A 20653-nucleotide genomic window follows, 5' to 3' on the forward strand; every position below is an offset into this window, starting at 1 on the left:
CCCCTCCCACGGACACCCGGGCGGACCGCCCCCCCGCCCCCCCCCCCCCCTTGGTACGCCACTGAAGAGACAATCCCTCTTTTATAGAGCTTACAACCAATTCAAGGCAAACAGGAGAAGTAAGAAATCAAGGAGTTTTATTTGTTATGGGAATGATTTCGAACAGGGCTATTAGACAAATATAGAGTTAAGAGTTCAAAGCAGTCTCAAAAAGATGGGCTTTTAGCCTGGATCTGAATAGGACCAAAGATAGGGCCATGACATAGTGACAGGAAATCTATTTCAGGTGTTCAGTGCAGCACCCTTATCTGTGCCCTTTTCCTCCACTGCCAACTCCAGATTCCTTGAATATATGGCCATGTGCCAATGTTAGCATTATTACATAGCCATTGCAAGCTGAGGTAAAAGGAGCCCTGTGGTAGCGCCGGCACGTGAATTTGCCGTGTGCAAGCCCCCCCCCCCCCCTTTACCACAGAGGTTAAAAGGTTTTTTAAGAAAAGGAAATGGCAGTGTATTAAGTTAAACACGTGCCATATGAACATTTTCTGGGGCAGCCTCAGTGCTAAGATATATATATATATATATATATATATATATATATATATATATATATATATATATATATATATATATATATATATATTCTAAGTGTTGAAAATGGCGCATGGTGGGGGCAATAGTGCTCAATTGGCGCACAGCAAGGCCGCAGTAGGCTTGCTGCGCCTTTTGTAAAAGGGCATCTAGATAAGTACATAAGTATTGCCATACTAGGACAGACCAAGGGTCCATCAAGCCCAGAATTCTGTTTCCAACAGTGGCCAATCCAGGTCACAAATACCTGGCAAGATCCCCAAAAAGTACAAAACATTTCATGCTGCTTATCCCAGAAATAGTGGATTTTCCTCAAGTCCAATTTAATAATGGTCTATGGACTTTTCTTTTAGGAAGCCGTCCAAACCTTTTTTAAACTCCGCTAAGCTAACCGCCTTTACCACATTCTCTGGCAACAAATTCCAGAGTTGAATTACATGTTGAGTGAAGAAAAATTTTCTCCTATTCGTTTTAAATTTCCTACTTTGAAGCTTCATCGCATGCCCCCTAGTCTTAGTATTTTTGGAAAGCATAAACAAACGATTCACGTTTACCCATTCCACTCCACTCATTATTTTATAGACCTCTATCATATCTCCCCTCAGCCGTCTTTTCTCCAAGCTGAAGAGCCCCAGCCACTTTAGCCTTTCCTCATAGGGTAGTCGTCCCATCCCCTTTATCATTTACATCGCCTTTCTCTGCACCTTTTCTAATTCCACTACATCTTTTTTGAGATGTGGTAGAACTTACCACTCTTAGGGGCCCTTTAACCAAACATTGGTAAAAAGTGGCCTTAGCATGGCCTTACATGGGTCATTCCCATAAGCTAAGATCATTTTTACCGCTGGGATAAAATGGCCAATTTTTTGAGTTTCCTTTTAATAGCTGCATGCTAATTTTGCCATTAGGATGTGGCCATTAGCACACAAGACCCTACCACTGCCTATTATGCAGGTTGTAAGGGCTCATGTGCTAATCAGTTACACCCACTCTCAGAATACGCCCAATCTCTTCCCCCAGTGCCAAAAAATGAATTTTATTTTTTTAGCACAGGGGTAGCATGTGCACATCTCAAAATTACCGCAGGACGCCTCAGCACACCCTGCAGTAAGTATGTGTTAGTCCTCACTGCAGTTTTGGAAAAGGGCCCCTTATTTAGGAGGTGCTACATGCTCCCATGGTGTGGTCACGAGTGGAGCAGTGGCCTACTGGTTAGAGCACCAGTCTTGAAATCCAGAGGTGGCCGGTTCAAATCCCATCGCTGCTCCTTGTGATCTTGGGCAAGTCACTTAAACCTCCATTGCCTCAGGTACAAACTTAGATTGTGAGCCCTCCTGGGACAGAGAAATAGCCAGTGTACCTGAATGTAACTCACCTTGAGCTACTACTGAAAAAGGTGTGAGCAAAATCTAAATAAATAATAATAACCAGTTATCTCAGCGGTAGTGTCAGCATGCTAGCTGATTAGTGCATCCATACCGCATGCTTAGCACACACATACGGCAAACTGCAGGGAACCCCCAAAGAAAACCATTGAGGTGGAAGAACAGAAATAAACACTACAATCTTAAGACAAAGGAGTTGTGTATGCAACAGGACGACACTTCTGCATTCAATGAAAAATGACAATGCAGTCAAATTGTTCACAAAAGGGTGGTCTTTATTCTGAGGGCCAGGGCCACCAAGAGACACAGCTGGGCCTGGGGCAAGACCACCCCCCCCCCCCACTTGGGCTGCTGCAGGGCTGCCGCCCCACTTGTGCCAACCCCCCTCCCTCCCCCATACACACTTATGCTGCCTCCCCACATTTGGGCCTCCTGCTCTCTTACCTTCCTTTGTCCGACTGTTCCTGCATGCTGGGACACAGATGAATGCATTAACACGATAAACCGAGTCACCCGGGTTATCTCGTTAATGAAATCATCCGGGTCCCGGTACGCAGGAGCAGGAGAGAGAAACAGACCCCGAAGCAGGCAGGCTGGAAGAATCTTGCCTGTGCTGGGTCCCCCCTTGGATGTCAGACCCAGGGAATTCTCCCTCCCCCCCCATCCTCCCTTTTGGTTGCCTTGCTGAGAGTAAAGGACTTGACACAGCACCGTGTTTCGGCCAAATGCCTGCCTCAGGAGTCTTAGAAACTTATCACAAAGATGTGTGAGCCAATAAAACATGTGCTAACAGTGCAGCAGTCTTTAAAAGGACTGAGGTGCACTTCTAAAGCATGAAAGAATCTGCTGCAGCAACATGCAGGATTATGATAAAAACATATGCAGAGCACTTTAATGCACCCTGCATTAGGCCATCTTTGCATTAGCACCTAATGCAGTTTAGTAAAAGGGCCCCACGTGTTTCTTTGTGGCTGCTTCTTATAAGTTTTATGAAGATGATGAAACCAAGATTGAGCACAGAACACACTTTAGAATGCAGTTCCAGCACAATTCATCTGACAGGAATTACAGAGTGAAAGGAACACATTTAGTACTTACCAAGCCAACTTCTGCTTAAATATACAGATACAAATACTGGGGGAACAGTGAAGAAATCTACCACAGAGTTCACTTCTAGCCAGAACCACAGCTTATCATTGGCAGCAATAAACTGTAAAAATATGAAACAAAAACAAACTGAGCAATTGGAAAGACTGCTAAAATATGCAGATCAGACACTATTCAGTTTTTGGATGCCTTCAGAACGTTGCACCTTAGGCATGAGCCTGTGTTGACAAATCTAACCCTGATTCTAATCCTAATAGAAAACTGTTACTAAACAAATATTTTCAGTTCTGATTTATTATCTGTCTTTCTGATCCTCATTTCTGTTTTCCTCTCTTTGTTTTATTTTTATTTTTATTTTTTAAACAACACGCAAACAGTTCAGTTTACTTTGATTTAAGATTTGAGGCTGTATTTAATTTGAATTTTGATAAATCTGAGTTGGGTTAAACTAATGATGTGTGCTTATTTTAGATTGGTTCACAACATATTCCTAGTGCCTTTTCACTTATTGAACACCTCAAATTACATCTACTGAGACCCCCAATGCCAATTTATTCAGTATATAGCACCAAAGTATCCTATTCAAATACTCAAAGATGCACGGCTTGGCTCTGCTTTGCCAAACAATTTCCAAGATCAATGCTTAATCCCTCTGTATTACCAATTCCTATTAACTATCCTAAATACCATAAATCTTGAGTAAAAGGTCTTTAGACAGACTCATTATCAGAGTGATTTATTGAAATAAATACTATTAATTATGTTAAGAAGGAGAACTGGAAAATAATAAAACATGAAAAACTATACTATTTTACATGTGCTAAAATGCTGTAAAATAAACATAACCTGGAAATGAAAAATTCATAGCTCTTGGATAAAAAAACAGTCCCCCAAGTTCTATATATCCCGCCTCTATTTCTGTGCAGAAATCTAAGCATAGCGTGTAACTTAACTGGTTAACTAGCTAATCAGCGCTGCCAATTGAATGTTAACAAGCAATCAGCACTAACTGTCATTAACTACGATTTACATGCACAACTTACTAAGCGTATTCTGTAATGCGGTGTGTGTAAATTACAAGTCATACAATTGAAAATGGGGCATGATTATGAGTGTGGAATGGGCATTTCTAAAAATTATGCACATTATTATGGAATACACAACTACTACTACTACTTAACATTTCTAGAGCGCTACCAGGGTTACGCAGCGCTGTACAATTTAACAAAGAGAGACAGTCCCTGCTCAAAGAGCTTACAATCTAATAGACAAGTGAACAGTCGGTCCGATAGGGGCAGTCAAATTGGGGCACTCTGGATTCACTGAACTGTAAGGTTTAGGTGCCGAACGCAGCATTGAAGAGGTGGGCTTTAAGCAAAGACTTGAAGACGGGCAGGGAGGGGGCTTGGTGTAAGGGTTCAGGAAGGTTGTTCCAAGCATAGGGTGAGGCGAGGCAGAATGAGCGGAGCCTGGAGTTGGCAGTGGTGGAGAAGGGTACTGAGAGGAGGGATTTATCCTGTGAACGGAGGTTACGGGCGGGAACGTAAGGGGAGATGAGGGTAGAAAGATAGTGAGGGGCAGCAGACTGAGTGCATTTGTAGGTAAGAAGGAGAAGCTTGAATTGAATGCTGTATCTGATCGGAAGCCAGTGAAGTGACCTGAGGAGAGGTGTGATATGAGTATATCGGTTCTGGCGGAATATGAGACGTGCAGCAGAGTTCTGAACAGATTGAAGGGGGGATAGATGGCTAAGTGGGAGGCCGCTTACCCCTGGATTCTATATACTGCGCTTAGATTTAGGCGCCAAAATCAGTGTGGATTCTACACCATGCAGAACTCAATTGGCTTAACAAGCTAATTGGCAACAATAACAGCACTTAACAAGCAATAATGAGTACTAATTAACAATGATTAGACTTTACATGCAGAAACCGCTAAGCATATTATATAAAGAACTGTGCCTAAATTGTAAAGCACACAGTTTAAAATAAATGCATGTTTGTGGGTGAGTTTATGGGCATTTCGTGGGTGTACCAACATTTTTGTGCGTTATTACAGAGTACAGGTCAGTGCACCTAAATCTACACGTGTGGATTTACACCGGGTTTTTATTGACATAAATGGGCGTGCAAAGATTTAGGCGCTACAGTATTGACTAAGCGTTTTCTAGAAACTGCACCTAAATCTTATAGAATACACTTAAACCTATGTGGACTTTTTAGGCACCATATGTAGAATCTGGCCTTCAGCGCCTAATAGCGTACTGGGATTTACATCAAGTAAAACATGACATAAATGGATGCAACCAAATTTGGTTGTGTGGAGAGGCAATCAGCATATTTTATAAACCGCATGGAAACTTAAGCCTATTCTATAAAATTTAGGCATAATTTAGAGAATATGCCTAGGCGTATTTTTTTTTCTGCGTGGAATTTTCAGGCACCATATATAGAATCTAGTCCTTAGCGTGTGGCCATTGGCATCTGATCCTTTACTGTCACCTATTTTGTAGGCAATAGGGGCATCCGCAATCCTGCACTAATCAGGTTGTGCACAACAATTTATCCGTGCTACCCGATTAGTACAGGGCATGCGTACTCTCCGCCTCCAAACATGCCACACCCCTCTGCAAGGGATTAGCATTACAGCGGGATGTTTGAGCACATCCCATAGTAGTGCCTTTTTAGCATGCGGTAAACACACATTGGTGCTTACCACTGCTTAGTAGAAGGGCCCCTTCTATTTTTGAATATTTAGATTTTATTGCTTAATCAAGGGGGGGGGGGGTCCTGTTCATAATTTCTTCTCTTGAATTTAGGACACACCCACTAGTCCTGAGGGTTTTGTACTGGGTCCAACAATATTTTAAACTTGAACCTGGGGGAAGGCCAACATTCAAAAGCGAGTGGTTCGGAACAAGGTATCTTTCAAAGATATCACCAAAAACAGGGAATCCCGATAACGAAAACGCAGACAAAAGATTACAAATTAACACTGCCAACTGCTGAGCAAGATATAAATAGGAAAAACAAACATTGAATGCCAGAAACCTAAGAAATTAAATGGGAGAGTTAGAGAATATTACACTAAATGAAAACTTAGATATAATAGGCATCTCTGAGACCTGGTGGAAGGAGGATAACCAGTGGGACACTGTCATACCAGAGTACAAATTATATTGTAGTGATAGGGTGGACCGAATTGGTGAAGGGGTAGCATGATATGTTAAGGAGAGCCTTGAATCAAATAGACTGAAAATTCTGCAGGAAACAAAACACATCTTGGAATTCCTATGGATTGAATTCCATATATAAAGGGGGAAAGGATAGTGATAGGAGTTTACTACCGTCCACCTGGCCAGGATGAACAGACAGATGTAGAAATGCTATCAGAAATTAGGGAGGATAACAAACTGGGGAACACAGTAATAATGGGCGATTTCAATTACCCCGATATTGACAGGGTAAATATAACATCAGAGCATGCTAGGGAGGTAAAATTCCTTGACGAAATCAAGGACTGCTTTATGGAGCAGCTGATACAGGAATCAACAAGAGGAGGAAAAATTCTAGACTTAGTCCTTAGTGGAGCGCATGGTCTACTGCATAGCGCTAACCGGGTAGTAATTGTCAGAGTACACATGCTGATGATTACTGCCCAGTTAATGTGTGAGACCTTACCGTTAAGTAAATGGGTGGCGGTAAGGTCTCAGGCCCAAAATGGATGTGATCCAATTTTTATTTTGCTGCACGTCCATTTTCAGCCAAAACAAAAGGCCTTTTTTGCAGGTGTGCTGAAAAATGGTCCTGCGCATGTCCAATACTTGCACCTACACCAGAGCAGGCAATTTTCAGCACGCCTTAGTAAAAGGGACACTAAATTATTTCTTTGCTTCGGTTTTCACCAAGGAAGATTTGCGAGAGATATCGGTGCCAGAAATTGTATTCAAATCTGACGAGTCAGAGAAACTGAATGAAATCTCTATAAACCTGGAAGATGTAATGGCACAATTTAACAAATTGAAAAGTAGCAAATCACCTGCACCAGATGGTATTCATCCCAGAGTACTGATAGATCTGAAAAATTAACTTGCAGAACTATTATTAGTAATATGTAATTTATCTTTAAAATCAAGCAGGATGGACCGTGCAGGTCTTTTTCTGCCGTCATCTACTATGTTACTATGTTACTATGTTCAAGCATGGCACCGGAAGATTGGAGGGTGGTCAATGTAAAACTGATTTTTAAAAAAGGTTTCAGAGGTAATCCAGGAAATTATAGACAGGGGAGCCTGACGTCGGAACCGGGCAAAATGGTAGAGACTATTATAAAGAACAAAATTACAGAGCATATTCAAAAGCAGGGATTAATGAGACAAAGCCAACATGAATTTAGTAAAGGGAAATCTTGCCTCACCAGTCTATTACATTTCTTTGAAGGGGTGAACAAACGTGGATAAAGGTGAGCCAGTCGATATTGTGAATTTGGATTTTCAAAAGGCATTTGACAAAGTACCTTATGAAAGACTCCAGAGGAAATTGGAGAGTCATAAGATAGGAGGTAGTGTTCTTGTGGATTAAAAACTTCTTTCTAACAGAGAGTAGGGTTAAATGATCAATATTCTCAATGGATAAGGGTTGATAGTAGGGTTCCCCAGGGGTCTGAGCTGGGAACACTGCTTTTTAACATATTTATAAATGATCTAGAGATGGGAGTAACTATTGAGGTAATTAAATTTGCTGATGACACAAAGTTGTTAAATTGCAAGAGGATTGTGAAAAATGACAAAAGGACCTTACGCGACTGAGCATCCAAATGGCAGATGACATTTAATGTGAGCAAGTGCAAAATGATGCATGTAGAAAGGAGGAACCCTAACTATAGCTATGTAATGCAAGGTTGCACATTAGGAGTCACCGATCAGGAAAGGGATCTAGGTGTCATTGATGATACGTTGAAACCCTCTGCTCAATGTGTGAGGCCGGCTAAGAAAGCAAATAGAATGTTAGATATTGACTACATAAACAATTTCTCCATATTACATGACTCCCAATCAGGTTTCAGAACTCACTACAACACAGAAACGGTGCTGATCACACTACTACGAAATTCAAAAAAAGAAATCTCAATTGGGCAAAGCATCCTCCTATTACATTTCGACATGTCCAGTGCATTCGACATGGTAACCACCACATCCTACAAAGAATACTCAATAAAACTGGCATCGGAGGAAATGTGTTCCATTGGTTCAATGGATTCCTGACTACCAGGTCCTACCAAATAACTCCATAATCTCGGTCCATTGGAAAGCTGTCTGCGGGGTTCCCCAGAGCTCACCACTTTCACCAATACTATTCAATCTAATGATGGCACTCCTAGCCAAATCACTGTCCAGACAAGGCTACAACCCCTTCATATATGCCGATGAAGAATATATCAGAAATAAGTTCCAAAATCTCGGACAGCATAAACATCATGGAAACCTGGGCCTCAACTTTAAAACTAAAACTGAACAGGGGAAAAAATATTGCCTAAAACTAACATCACCACATAATAACGAACACTTCACAAACATCAACGCCTTGGGAACACCCATCCCAATAGTAGACAGACTAAAAATTCTAGGAGTTATCTTCGACTGCAATCTATCCTTCGATGATCAGGTTACAAACACCACCAAGAAAATGTTCCACAATATGTGGAAACTCAGGAGTACAAAAAACTATTTCCCCAGTGACATATTCTGCACACTTGTCCAAACCACAGTCCTCTCCCATGTAGACTACTGCAATAGAATCTACTACTACTACTTATCACTTCTATAGTGCCACAAGGCATACGCAGCGCTGTACACCATACACGAAAAGATAATCCCTGCTCAAAAAGCTCACAATCTAAATAAGACAGGTAAACAGACAGAACAACTAAGAGGTAAGGGAAATAAAGAGGTGAGGTACAGGGCAAGTGAGTAAAGGTTAGGAGTCAAAAGCAGTGTCAAAGAGGTGGACTTTTAGCCTGGACTTGAAAACGGCCAAGGACGGGGCTAGACATACAGGCTCGGGAAGTCTATTCCAGGCATGAGGTGCAGCGAGATAAAAGGAACGGAGTCTGGAATTAGCAGTAGAGGAGAAGGGGACAGACAAGAGAGATTTATCTACAGAGCAGAGTATCCAAGGGGGGCATAGGGAGAGACAAGAGTGGAGAGGTACTGGGGAACGGCAGAGTGCATGCACTTATAAGTAAGTAAGAGGAGTTTGAATTGACTGCGAAAATGGATAGGGAGCCAGTGAAGTGACTTGAGGAGAGGGCTAATGTGAGCATAGCGACATTGGTGGAAAATGAGTCATGCATCAGAGTTTTGGACTGATTGAAGAGGAGAGAGATGGCTAAGTGGGAGGCCAGTGAGAAGCAGGTTGCAGTAATGTAGGCGAGAGGTAATATGAGTGTGGATAAGGGTTCTGGTAGAGTGCTCAGAAATGAGGGGACAGATTTTGCTGATGTTATAGAGAAAGAAACGACAGGTTTTGGCAATCTGCTGAATGTGAGCAGAGAAGGAGAGAGAGAGGAATCGAAGATGACCCCAAGGTTACGAGCTGATGAGACAGGGAGAATGAGAGTGCTATCCACAGAAATAGAGAAAGGGGGGAGAGGAGAGGTGGGTTTAGGGGTTTAGAATCTGCACAGGAAGCAAGGAACAAACATTAAAGAGACTAAAAACAGCACAAAACACAGCAGCCAGACTTATATTCGTGAAAAATGATTTGAAAGAGCAAGTCCATTACTCCAAAAATTACACTGGTTACCCATTAAAGCATGCATATTTTTCAAGATATGCAGCCTGGTCCACAGAATAATCTTCGGCCTTGCTCCAGAATACATGGCTGGTTTGATAGATCTACCATCATGCAATACAAACAAGAATGCAAGATCCTATCTAACTCTTCACTATCCCAAATATCAAGGCCTACGATCAGTGGTGTGCTGGAGCCGGCTCACAAGAGCCGGTTGTTAAATTTTTAAAGCTCTTGCAAGCCGGTTGTTCTGGCAGGTGAGCCGGCTCCCAGGGGCGGCACAACCCGGCAGTAAGTGAGGTAAGCATGGCAGGAGGGTGCCACGAGCCATGCTTACCTCACCTCCCGCCGCTCTGGGGGATTTAAATCGTTGATTTACCTCCGTCACAGCAGCCGCAGTGAAAGCCCGTCTCTAGTCTTCTCTTTGTTCCCGTCAGTGTCCCACCTTCTTCTGACGTCATTTCCTCTTTCTGCGAGAGTGGGACACTGACAGGAAAGGAAGGGAAGGCTAGAGACGGGCTTTTACTGCGGCTGCTGTGACGGAGGTAAATCAACGATTTAAACCTCCCAGGATGGCAGGAGCAAAAAGAGGGATGTCGGGGGGGGGGGGGGGGGAGAAGAGTGCGGGCAGGTGGACATTGGAGCGGGAGGGCAGGGGAGAGAGGAGCATCGAAACCATCAATGGATATGGATGGGAAGGCAGGGCCCAGGGAAAGAGGAAAAATTTCTGGACATGGAGGGGAGGGGAGGGCAGGGGAGAGAGAATAGCTGCTGGATATGGACAGATGGAGGGGGCAGGGGATAGAGGAGAATCGCCGGGTATGGATGGTTGGAGGGGGGACAGGGGAGAGAAGAGAATCACTGGGTATGGATGGCTGGAGGGGGGCAGGGGAGAGAAGAGAATTTCTGGATATGGATGGATGGATGGAGGGCAGGGGAGAGGACAGTTGCTGGACATGGGTGGATGGAGGGGAGGGCAGGGGAGAGGACAGTTGCTGGACATGGGTGGATGGAGGGGAGGGCAGGGGAAAGTTGCTGGACATAGGTGGATGGAAGAGAGGGGAGAGGAGAGTTGCTGGACATGGGTGGATGGAGGGGATGGCAGGGGAGAGAGGAGAGTTTCAGGACATGGATGGGGGGGACTGGAGAAATTCTGGACATGGATGGAGGGGAGGGAAGACAGGAAGGAGATGCACATGGATGGAGGGGAAGGGAGAGAGAAGAAATGCTGGACATCGATGGAGGGGAGGGATGAGAAAGGAAGTGAGATGAACATGAATGGAGGGGAGAAAGGAGAAATGCTGGACATGGATGGAGGAGAGGGAAGGGAGAGAGAAGAAATGCTGGACATGGAGGGAAGAAAGAGGAAGGAGATGACGTGAGGGAAAAGGAAGAGAGGAGAAAAACTGCATATGGATGGAGAAAATAAGAAGAAGCTGGATCCACTGGACAGTCAAGTCTGTGGGGGACCGGAAATGAAGAAGAAGAAAGGAGAAAAGAAAAGAAATAAATGGAAAGGAAGCCTTGGAAACGGATTCAAGGGAACAGATAGAGAGCAGTAGAATCAGATACTGGGCCAGCATGATGAGAAAAACAAAGTCACCAGACAACAAAGAAAAAATTATTTTCATTTTAGTGTTTAGAATATGTCCACTTTGAGAATTTACATCTGCTGTCATATTTTGCAGTGTATAGCAACGTGTTTCTTTCTGTTTTTCTGGTATCGTGCTTCTTAGGATTTCAGGTTAATTTTTGAAGAATTTGAATAGGGGCTATCTCTGTTCTGCATGTATGACTGCAAGGCCAAGTGTCTGAATAGGGATCTGTTTGTTAGTTTCTGAGATTTTGATCACATTGTTTTTCAGAGTTGGCAAGACTGTCTGTTCTCTTAATTCCTGGTCTGTATGCTAATTTGGCTTGTGTCATTTTGGGTGTACTGCAGAGATTATTTTTTTGCCTGGTAAAGGGCTTCTAAAACAGATATCATGTTATGAGGATCAGGTTTTCAACCTTAAAAGTTTATATTTATTTACTTATTTATGGCATTTTATCCCACATTAAACATGAATTAGATTGGAACCTGGGAGCATTTAATTTCTTTTCCCCTGGAGATAGTAATGCATTGCTGCACCCCCCCCCCCCCCCCAGGCTCTCTCCCCAGCTAAAGCCTGCTCTGCAATTTGGGGTGGGTGCAGAGGTGGATGGGGGGGGGGTGCAGAGGTGGACCGGGGAGAAAGCCTGTTGTTAAACATTTACCAGCACACCACTGCCTACGACACAAATCTACACTCACAACCAGTTTCATATACGTATACACCAAAACCTGGAACTCTCTACCGAAAGACTTAAAAGGAATGAACTACCACCTAACATTCTGAAAATAACTGAAAGATCATCTCTTCAGGAAATTCCTCTCTGAGAAAATGACATAGCTAAGAAGATCCCGGCCACTACACCACATCATACGATCACAGACATAATTGGAACCAGGCTCGCGATGACCCTCTCAACTTGTTACTTGTCGACCTAAGTTAATTGTAAGCCATTTAAACTTACCACTAGGTTGGAAAATGTGGGGTACAAATGCAGAAATAAATAAAATAAAATAAATAGATAAAAATAATTTTTTGACCTTTGCAGCTTTTCCTCTAACTCTGTAAAAACAAACATTTTCCTCATGTTATAGTCTCCATTTTGAAAGTTAAATGCTAACATATTAGAATTCCTGTGTGTACTTACTCCAAAGATGATATCAAATCTGATCATGTTATGATCACTGTTATCAAGTGGCCCCAGCACTATTACCTCGTGCACCAGATCATGTGCTCCACTAAGGACTAGGTCTAGAATTATTCCCCCTTTTGGTGGTTCCTGAACCAGCTGCTCCATAAAACAGTCCTCGATTTCATCAAGGAATTTTACCTCCCTAGCTGTTATGTTTGACGAGTCAATATTGGGGTAACTGAAACCAACTATTATCACAGCAAAATTCTACTCAATGAAACCATGTCTTGGAGGTGTAAAGTCACTTCTGTTCATGAAAATATGTGGAGAAAAAAAGACTTCAGAAAACATGGAGATAACTCTTTAAAAGGAAAAATCTCTCGTTAGATTTTCCAGCATTTTCCAGCATTAAGGCAATCGGAAAAGGTTAGTGCATCTCATTACAATAGGGTTTCTACACAATTAGCTCATCTGCATTCCGTTTTCATTAGCTGCTACAGTCATCTGAAAAAAGTGTTTAGTGCATGCCAGGGTTTACTACTTGCTCGTTAATGGCTCGTTAAGTTTAGTGCATCTGGCTCCTTCTCTCTAGCCCCTAGACACACTTCTTCACAATTCAGCCTACAGTATATGACAGTGGCAGCCCAGGTATACCTTTAAATGGACAAATGGACAGGCAGGCCAGTTTACACAGGTAAATGGCTTCAAAACTCTGTCTAAGAGCCAGATGCATCAACCAAACGTAAAAAAAGCAAAAACGTAAAAGCTGTTACCGAATTTAAAAAAACGAATAATGCAGCAAAAAAACAAGTCGCACATGTTCGGTGTGGTATTTGAAAGTACAATGCATCAATTTGGTGGAATCCCCGTTGGTAATCGGCCCCTAAAGCATGCGCAGAGCAGCCAAGCATTATGCTGGCTGCTCTGCGCATGCCACAAACGTCAAAGAAACAAAAACAAAACACAAACAAAAACAAAACACAAACACATGGATCGGGAGGGGGCAAAGGCGCTCATCAGGAGCGTCCTATATGGACAGCCTTGCCCCCCCCCCGCCCGTGGTCGCCGCTGATGCTCCCCGCTTCCTCCGCCAGCATTAAATAAAAGAAAACAAAAATCAAAGCTTCGGCCCCCCCTCCCTTCCTGTCTCTCAACTCTTTCTTTCCCCACATAGCTCCGCCTCCTGCCATCCTCCGCCCTCATGCCACGCCCCCACTGGCCCCCTTGAGATTGTTGCCGCCGCTCCCCCCTCCTCTGGGTCTCCCCCCGCATTACCGGGCCCGTGCAGCGCCTCTCACCTCTGTATGAAGGCGCTGCACGGGCAAGAAGACCAGATCGCTGCAGTCTTCAGGACGTCTCTCCTTCGTCTTCCCTGCCCTGGCCCTGCCCCCATCTGACGTAAGACACCTACGTCAGACGGGGGCGGGGCCAGGGCAGGGAAGACGAAGGAGACGTCCTGAAGACTGCAGCGATCTGGTCTTCTTGCCCGTGCAGCGCCTTCATACAGAGGTGAGAGGCACTGCACGGGTCCAATAATGCGGGGGAGGGGGGTAGAGGAGGGGGGAGCGGCGGCAACGATCTCAAGGGGGCCGGCAGGGGCGGTGCACGGGGGCGGTGGGAGGCGGAGCTGTGTGGGGAAAGAAAGAGTTGAGAGACAGGAAGGGAGGGGGGGCCGAAGCTTTGATTTTTGTTTTCTTTTATTTAATGCTGGCGGAGGAAGCGGGGAGCAGCAGCGGCGACCACGGGCGGGGGGGGCAAGGACGTCATTAAAGGACACTCCTGACGAGCGGCTTTGCCCCCTCCCGAACCTTTTTTTTCAGTTTTATAGTGATGCAGGGGGAGCGGGGAGCAGCAGTGACCTTGGGCATCAATAAAAGATGCCCCTGACGTGCGTTTTCGCCCCCTCGCTTTTTTTTTTGTTTTTTACATTACAGTTTTCAGTCGGATAGCCCTAACGACAGGTACCTGTCGTTAGCTTTCCGGCACTTTTCCTGCGTTAGGGTAGTCGGAAAACTTTGATGCATCTCGTTTCTATGGGGTTTCTACACAATTTGCTCATCTGCATCCCGTTTTCGTTTTCTGCTACCGTGGTCGGAAAATGGCCTTTAATGCATGCCACGGTTCGAAAATTCTTTGTTAGAGGGTCGTTAAAGGGTCATTTAAGCTTAGTGCATCTGCCTCTAAGAGGGCACTTTCAAAAGTCATTTTCTGCATAAGGCAGTGCTGTGCTTTTGGCAAAGAAATGAGTATTTTTAAAATTGTCCATTTAATGTATATGTAAATTTATACAAATATACACATTTATACAAATGCAGAAAATTACCCAAACTGAGCAACAGCATTGTTGAGGACTGAAGAGGAATTTGCATATATGAAAATATTTTGAAAGCATGTGCATATGAGGGCAAATTAACCCAGCAAATTTGTGCCTGGAAAAAGTGGATATGAAACTAAGGGGTCTTCTATTAAAGTGTTATGTTTTGAGCTTAATGTGCTATAGCGCAGAATTTTAATGTGTGGCAAGCCCAAAACTAACACTGCATCACTTTTTTTTATTGCAGGTCATATGTTAACATTCAGAGCAACTTTTGATACATGCTCCCAGTTAACTCAGAAGTACTTTGTGCCTCCTGTTTTGGGGGTAGTACATAGGCCTGCATTAGCCTGTTAGCATGTAGTAAGTGTAGCACGCTAGCCGGCTAATATTTCCAAACCCACTCTCAGCCCATGCAGAAAAGTTTGGTAATGTGCAGTTTTAATGTGCAGAAACAGGCAATCTACTGCAAAATTCCTGCATGCAGTTACATGGTATATGGTACCAAAAAAATTGGCACACAAAAAAAAGCACTATTCTATAGGCTGAGCTTAAAGTTAGGCACGGTTTATAGAATAGCGCTTATGCCCAAAGATCGCATCTCACTTTGGGCGCAGTCATTTGCACCAACTGAAACATAGTGCAAATGTACGTGCCTATATCGGGCGTGTCCGTATTCTATATCAATGTGTATAAATGCTAGGAACAACCTCGCTCCACCCAAGACCCTCCCATTTCCATGCCCTTTTTTATTCATGCAAAAACTTTAGGTATGTAAGTTCTAATTAAATCTAATTATAGCCAATAATTGATTGTTCATAAATAGAACACACACACATACTTACACCTACCTCAAAGTTGGTGTACATTTGACTGAAAGCATTTATGCATTGCAGGGGATACTTCTGAAAGCCTATTTTATAGGCAACATTTATTATACCTTTGTCATTGACATGTTTATATTATTCTAGAGAGCCTGAATTATATTGGAACTAGCCTGAGCCCGTTAAAACGGGCTATTGGAATGGGGGTTTTCCAAGGCCCCCCCTCCCGAGGTCGCCGCTGCCCCCTCCCCCCGAGGTCGCCGCCGCTGCCACCCCTCCACCCGGCCTGGGCCCTCTGTTCGCTATTAATTCAACTTACATTGCCGCAGCATGCAGATCAGCTGAGCTCCCGTCGGCCTGGCCTTCCTTCTCTGCATGTGTCCCGCCTTCATGTGACGTACCGTCGGCAAGGGTGGGACACAGGCAGGGAAGGAACGCCGACCGGAGCTCAGCTGATCTGCGTGCTGCGGCGATGTAAGTTGAATTAATTGCGATCAGAGGGCCCGGGCCGGGTGGAGGGGTGGTGGCGGCGACCTCGGAGGGGGGGGGGAAGCGCAGTTTCCCTCTCTGTCCCACCCCCGTCATTACGTATTGACGCGGGGGCGGGACAGAGAGGGAAGTCTACTGCGCATTTGCGAGTGAGTTCGGTCACTCGCCATTTATATGTTTGATGTTATTTTGAAGATTAGTCTTTATAAAGTAGGCATATGAGCTTGTATGCACATATGTCTAGCCAAACTATCTCCACAGGGATGTCAATTATTTATTTATTTATTTACATTATTTACTATCCCGCACAATCTAGAGCGTTCTTGAAAATGTGTGCATTTTAAAAATCAATTCTAAATGTGGGCATGTGCTTACCATGGGAGTATTTTCAAAGGCCATGCTCCGCCTTCTGTAGCCATCAATAGTTCAAGCCCTGGAACTTGGTTTATCTGGTTGCCATTAGTTTAAAAGGGGCTACACAGCCTCAGAAACAGTCTTACTTTTAAAAATCAGTAGAATATATATGCATGTTTACCACATACGTTAAGCAGATTGTTATAAAATTACTCTATTTATAGGTGTACAATATGAACACTACTTTAAAAAAAAAAAAAAGAGAGCGTGAAAAGAAGATCTGCAATAACCCATTCAAAAACAAAATCAGTATCACTAGTAGTTTGGTGGCTCTGGTATTTCGCAGAACACATCTGTGCTCCACTTAAAGCCAAGATGCAAAATACTTACACGGAGGCCGAAATAGAGCAGGAAGAAGATGTTGAAAGCCATGTCTATCTGCAGTGTGAAGTCTTTGTAGAAATGCTGGCAGGATTCTATAGGGCTAGTAGAAAAAATGAAAAAAAATACACATAGTAAATTCAGTGCAACAAACTGCTTGCATTCAATGAACTAAGCAGCTTTTTTCCCTTGGTGCAAACTAGCAGATTTAATTTAATTTAAATTTAATTCTGGCATTTATAATCTGCTTAACCATCAAGTTCAAGGCAGAGAACAATTTCACATTATAAACAGGTACTTTCTCTGTCCATAGAGGGCTCACAATCTCCATTTTTGTACCTGAGGCAATGGAGGGTTAAGGGGCCCTTTTACTAAGCTGTATAGGCGCATACGTGCGTCCTGCGCATGCCAATTTCAAACTGCTGCCCGGCTACCGCGTGACCCGGGTGGTAATTTCATTTTTTACGTGCGTCCGCTAAGCGCGCCAGAACTTTTCTGGCATGCGGAGCTAACTGGGTGGTATCGGCATTGTACACGCGTAGACCATTACCACCCAGTTAACATGTGAGACCTTACCGCTAGGTCAATGGGTGGCGGTAAGGTCTCAGGCCCGAAATGGATGAGTGACAATTTTTATTTTGCCGCACATCCATTGTAGGGGAAAAAAGGCTTCTTTTTTTGCAGGCGCGCTGAAAAATGGACTTGTGTGCGTCCAATATACGTGTCTATACCAGCGCAGGCCATTTTTCAGCATACCTTAGTAAAAGGACCCATAAGTGAGTTGACCAACGTCACAAGGAACTGCAGCAGGAATTGAACCCAGGACTTAGGATCAAAGCCTGCTGCACTAACCAGTAGGCCACTTCACCACTCACAAACCAATACACACATATCCCAAAACTTGACTTTATGATTCCACAGTCAGCCTGTCAAGTGTTCAGGATATTCACAACATGCATGAGATATATTTGCATCCATTGGAAGCCCAGTATGTGCAAAGTTACACCATGCAAAACATGTTTATTGTGGATATTCTGAACACCTAACAGGCTGGTCTCCAGGAGAGGTTTGAAAAGTTCTAGTCTACATACATTCAGCAGTCCTTAACTGAGTCTTTCAATTTTATTTTCAAAATTTCATGGAGCTCTATATAGAAATTTCAAATTTTTCATTTCTCCAAGGTCTACAAAAAATTGTTGCTAGTACAGAGGATCTTCGAAGATACAAGCTCCTGTTTAACTATCCAAAGCATCTGAAATGATTTCATTCCAGTGGTTAAATTACAGAAAGTTGCTTGAAGGAAGGCAAGGTCACTAATGTCCAAATGATAACATTTGATATAAGTGGAAATAAAAATAAAATTTGCTTCATATTAGTAAAGCAAAGTTTTGTATATTACACATTTGTACAGTGTCTTAGTTGGTAAATATTCTGCCTGCAAAATTCAGACATGCAAGAGTTTTGGTGGCTTCAATGTGCTGCGCCTATATTGCGTATGGGCTTCTTTTACAAAGCCGCACTACCGATTCTCAGTGTGGCAAATGAGAGGAAACTTATTCAATTCCTATGGACTTCCTCTCATTTGCTGCATGGGAATCACTAGTGTAGCTTTGTAAAACATAGTAACATAGTAGATGACAGCAGAGAAAGACCTGCACGGTCCATCAAGTCTGCCCAACAAGATAACTCATATGTGCTACTTTTTGTGTATATCTGACCTTGATTAGTATCTGCCATTTTCACGGCACAGACCATAGAAGTCTGCCCAGCACTAGCCCCTCCTCCCAACCACCAGCCCCGCCCCCCACCACTGGCTCTGCCACCCAATCTCCGCTAAGCTGCTGAGGATCCATTCCTTCTGAACAGGATTCCTTTATGTTTATCCCACACATTTTTGAATTCCGTTACCATTTTCATCTCCACCATCTAAATTCTATATATGGTGCTCAAAATTGCACACACAAATTTGGGTGCACACTAAATTTCCACACACAATGTAATTGAATAAACCAATAGCACCGATAACTGGTGCTATAATCAATTATCAGCACTAATTGGCATTAATTAAAATTTATGCACACATTTTTAGGCACCAGAATCTGTAAATTTTATGTATGGATCTGAAAAGGGGGCACAGCCATGGAAGAGTATGGGCAGATTGGCGGCATTCCTGGAATTTACACACAGTTTTATAGACTAAGGGAGATTCTCGCATAATTTAGGCATAAGAATGTGCATCATATTTTAACTGGTACAGATCCCACTGCCAAACACCATTCTATAAGCGGCATCCAACTCTGAGCTCCATTTACAGAATAGTGTGTAGCATGAAATTTTATTGCCACTGATCTTTCAGCACCATATATAGAAGTTTGGCCATGATAACCAAACAAGACATATATAGATCTTAGGAATATAAAGAGACTATACATTACTTTCAAACCAAATTGTTGAGCCCATTCAGTTTGAAATATCCTACAATGACTTCAGACTCCAGGAGTATTGCATCCATTTAAGACCTATTTTGCTAAACCATGTTAAACAGCTAACACGGGAATTATAATCTTGGCACTCGCATAGCATCCCATGTATTCTGCACTACCCTTAAGCCCCCAAATAATTCAAAATACCACTTATTTGGCAAACATTTGAAGGCAGCTTTATTTAGTATTTTAACAATCAAATAACAAAGAATGCCATAAATCACAAGATTAAATCCCCTGTCAGAATGACCATAAACAAACCCATTAACGCATATTTTTCAAGGCTCATCGGAGACAACCTAGCCTCACCACTACCAACATGAATTCTCACAAAAGCACTGAAAATGAATTAAAGCAAGACTTGCGGTGATGCAAAGACCTTGCCTCTGCTCAAGGTGGTATTGAACACAAGCCTTTCACTTTCCCCAAACAACTCCTTATTTCCAATCTCCTTTTGTTTTCCCACAAACTAATTGACCACCTACTACTACTACTTAACATTTCTAAAGCGCTACTAGGGTTACGCAGCGCTGTACAGTTTAACAAAGAAGGACAGTCCCTGCTCAAAGGAGCTTACAATCTAAAGGACGAAATGTCAAGCTAGTTTTACCAAGCATAAGTGCCACCTGGCTTAGTGTCCTCCTACCCCACAGCTGGGATCCCCAGTCCCTGCTCCCAACACCCACAATCAACAGCTTCCGAAGACATCCCAAAGTGCACCTTTCCTCCCCCCCCAAAAAAAAACAATAAATCCCTCCCCTACTCTACTCCTTGGAGTGGGCAGGGTGGGAAATGCCTATTTTATTATTATCCACTGTTCCCATACACATCTTCTCTCAAACTCTCCAAACCCGCCAACCTTCCACAATGGATGCCTTTGCCCACCTCTACTTTATTATACGCCAATCACCATCCCAGTACTTCTTCTCACAATTCAGCCCTGCCTAGATACAATCCTCCCCTGCTACTGTTTATCAACTGTTATCCAATCTCTGGCTGCTTTCCCCTGCCTTCCCCACAAATGAATTTCCTTCCAATTACATGACTCCAACTTACCCCTTTTCTTTGCCCACCTACACCTTGCTAGCCCCAATTACCCATCCCACAATTCTTTTCTTAGGATGCAGCTCTACCAAGGTTAAAAGCCCACTGCTTATGTCAGTGGGCGGCTCTCTGTATAAGCTAACAGTTTATATAGCAACTTCACATT

At 43.3% G+C, this 20653-nt stretch overlaps 1 protein-coding gene across 1 annotated transcript in view; it reads right to left on the reverse strand.

The window, feature by feature from the left end:
* KCNMA1 (potassium calcium-activated channel subfamily M alpha 1) overlaps window positions 1-20653 on the reverse strand; it is a 1310561-nt gene that overhangs the window by 588033 nt on the left and 701875 nt on the right. The window contains exons 4-5 of the mRNA XM_030203235.1: window positions 16970-17063; window positions 3075-3186 (exon numbers count right to left, since the gene is read on the reverse strand). Coding sequence (XP_030059095.1) covers window positions 3075-3186; window positions 16970-17063 — 206 coding nt within the window. The remainder of the gene's footprint in view (window positions 1-3074; window positions 3187-16969; window positions 17064-20653) is intronic.

Source organism: Microcaecilia unicolor, chromosome 5 (assembly GCF_901765095.1).
Source record: "Microcaecilia unicolor chromosome 5, aMicUni1.1, whole genome shotgun sequence".
In the NCBI taxonomy this organism is placed as follows: Eukaryota; Metazoa; Chordata; class Amphibia; order Gymnophiona; family Siphonopidae; genus Microcaecilia; species Microcaecilia unicolor.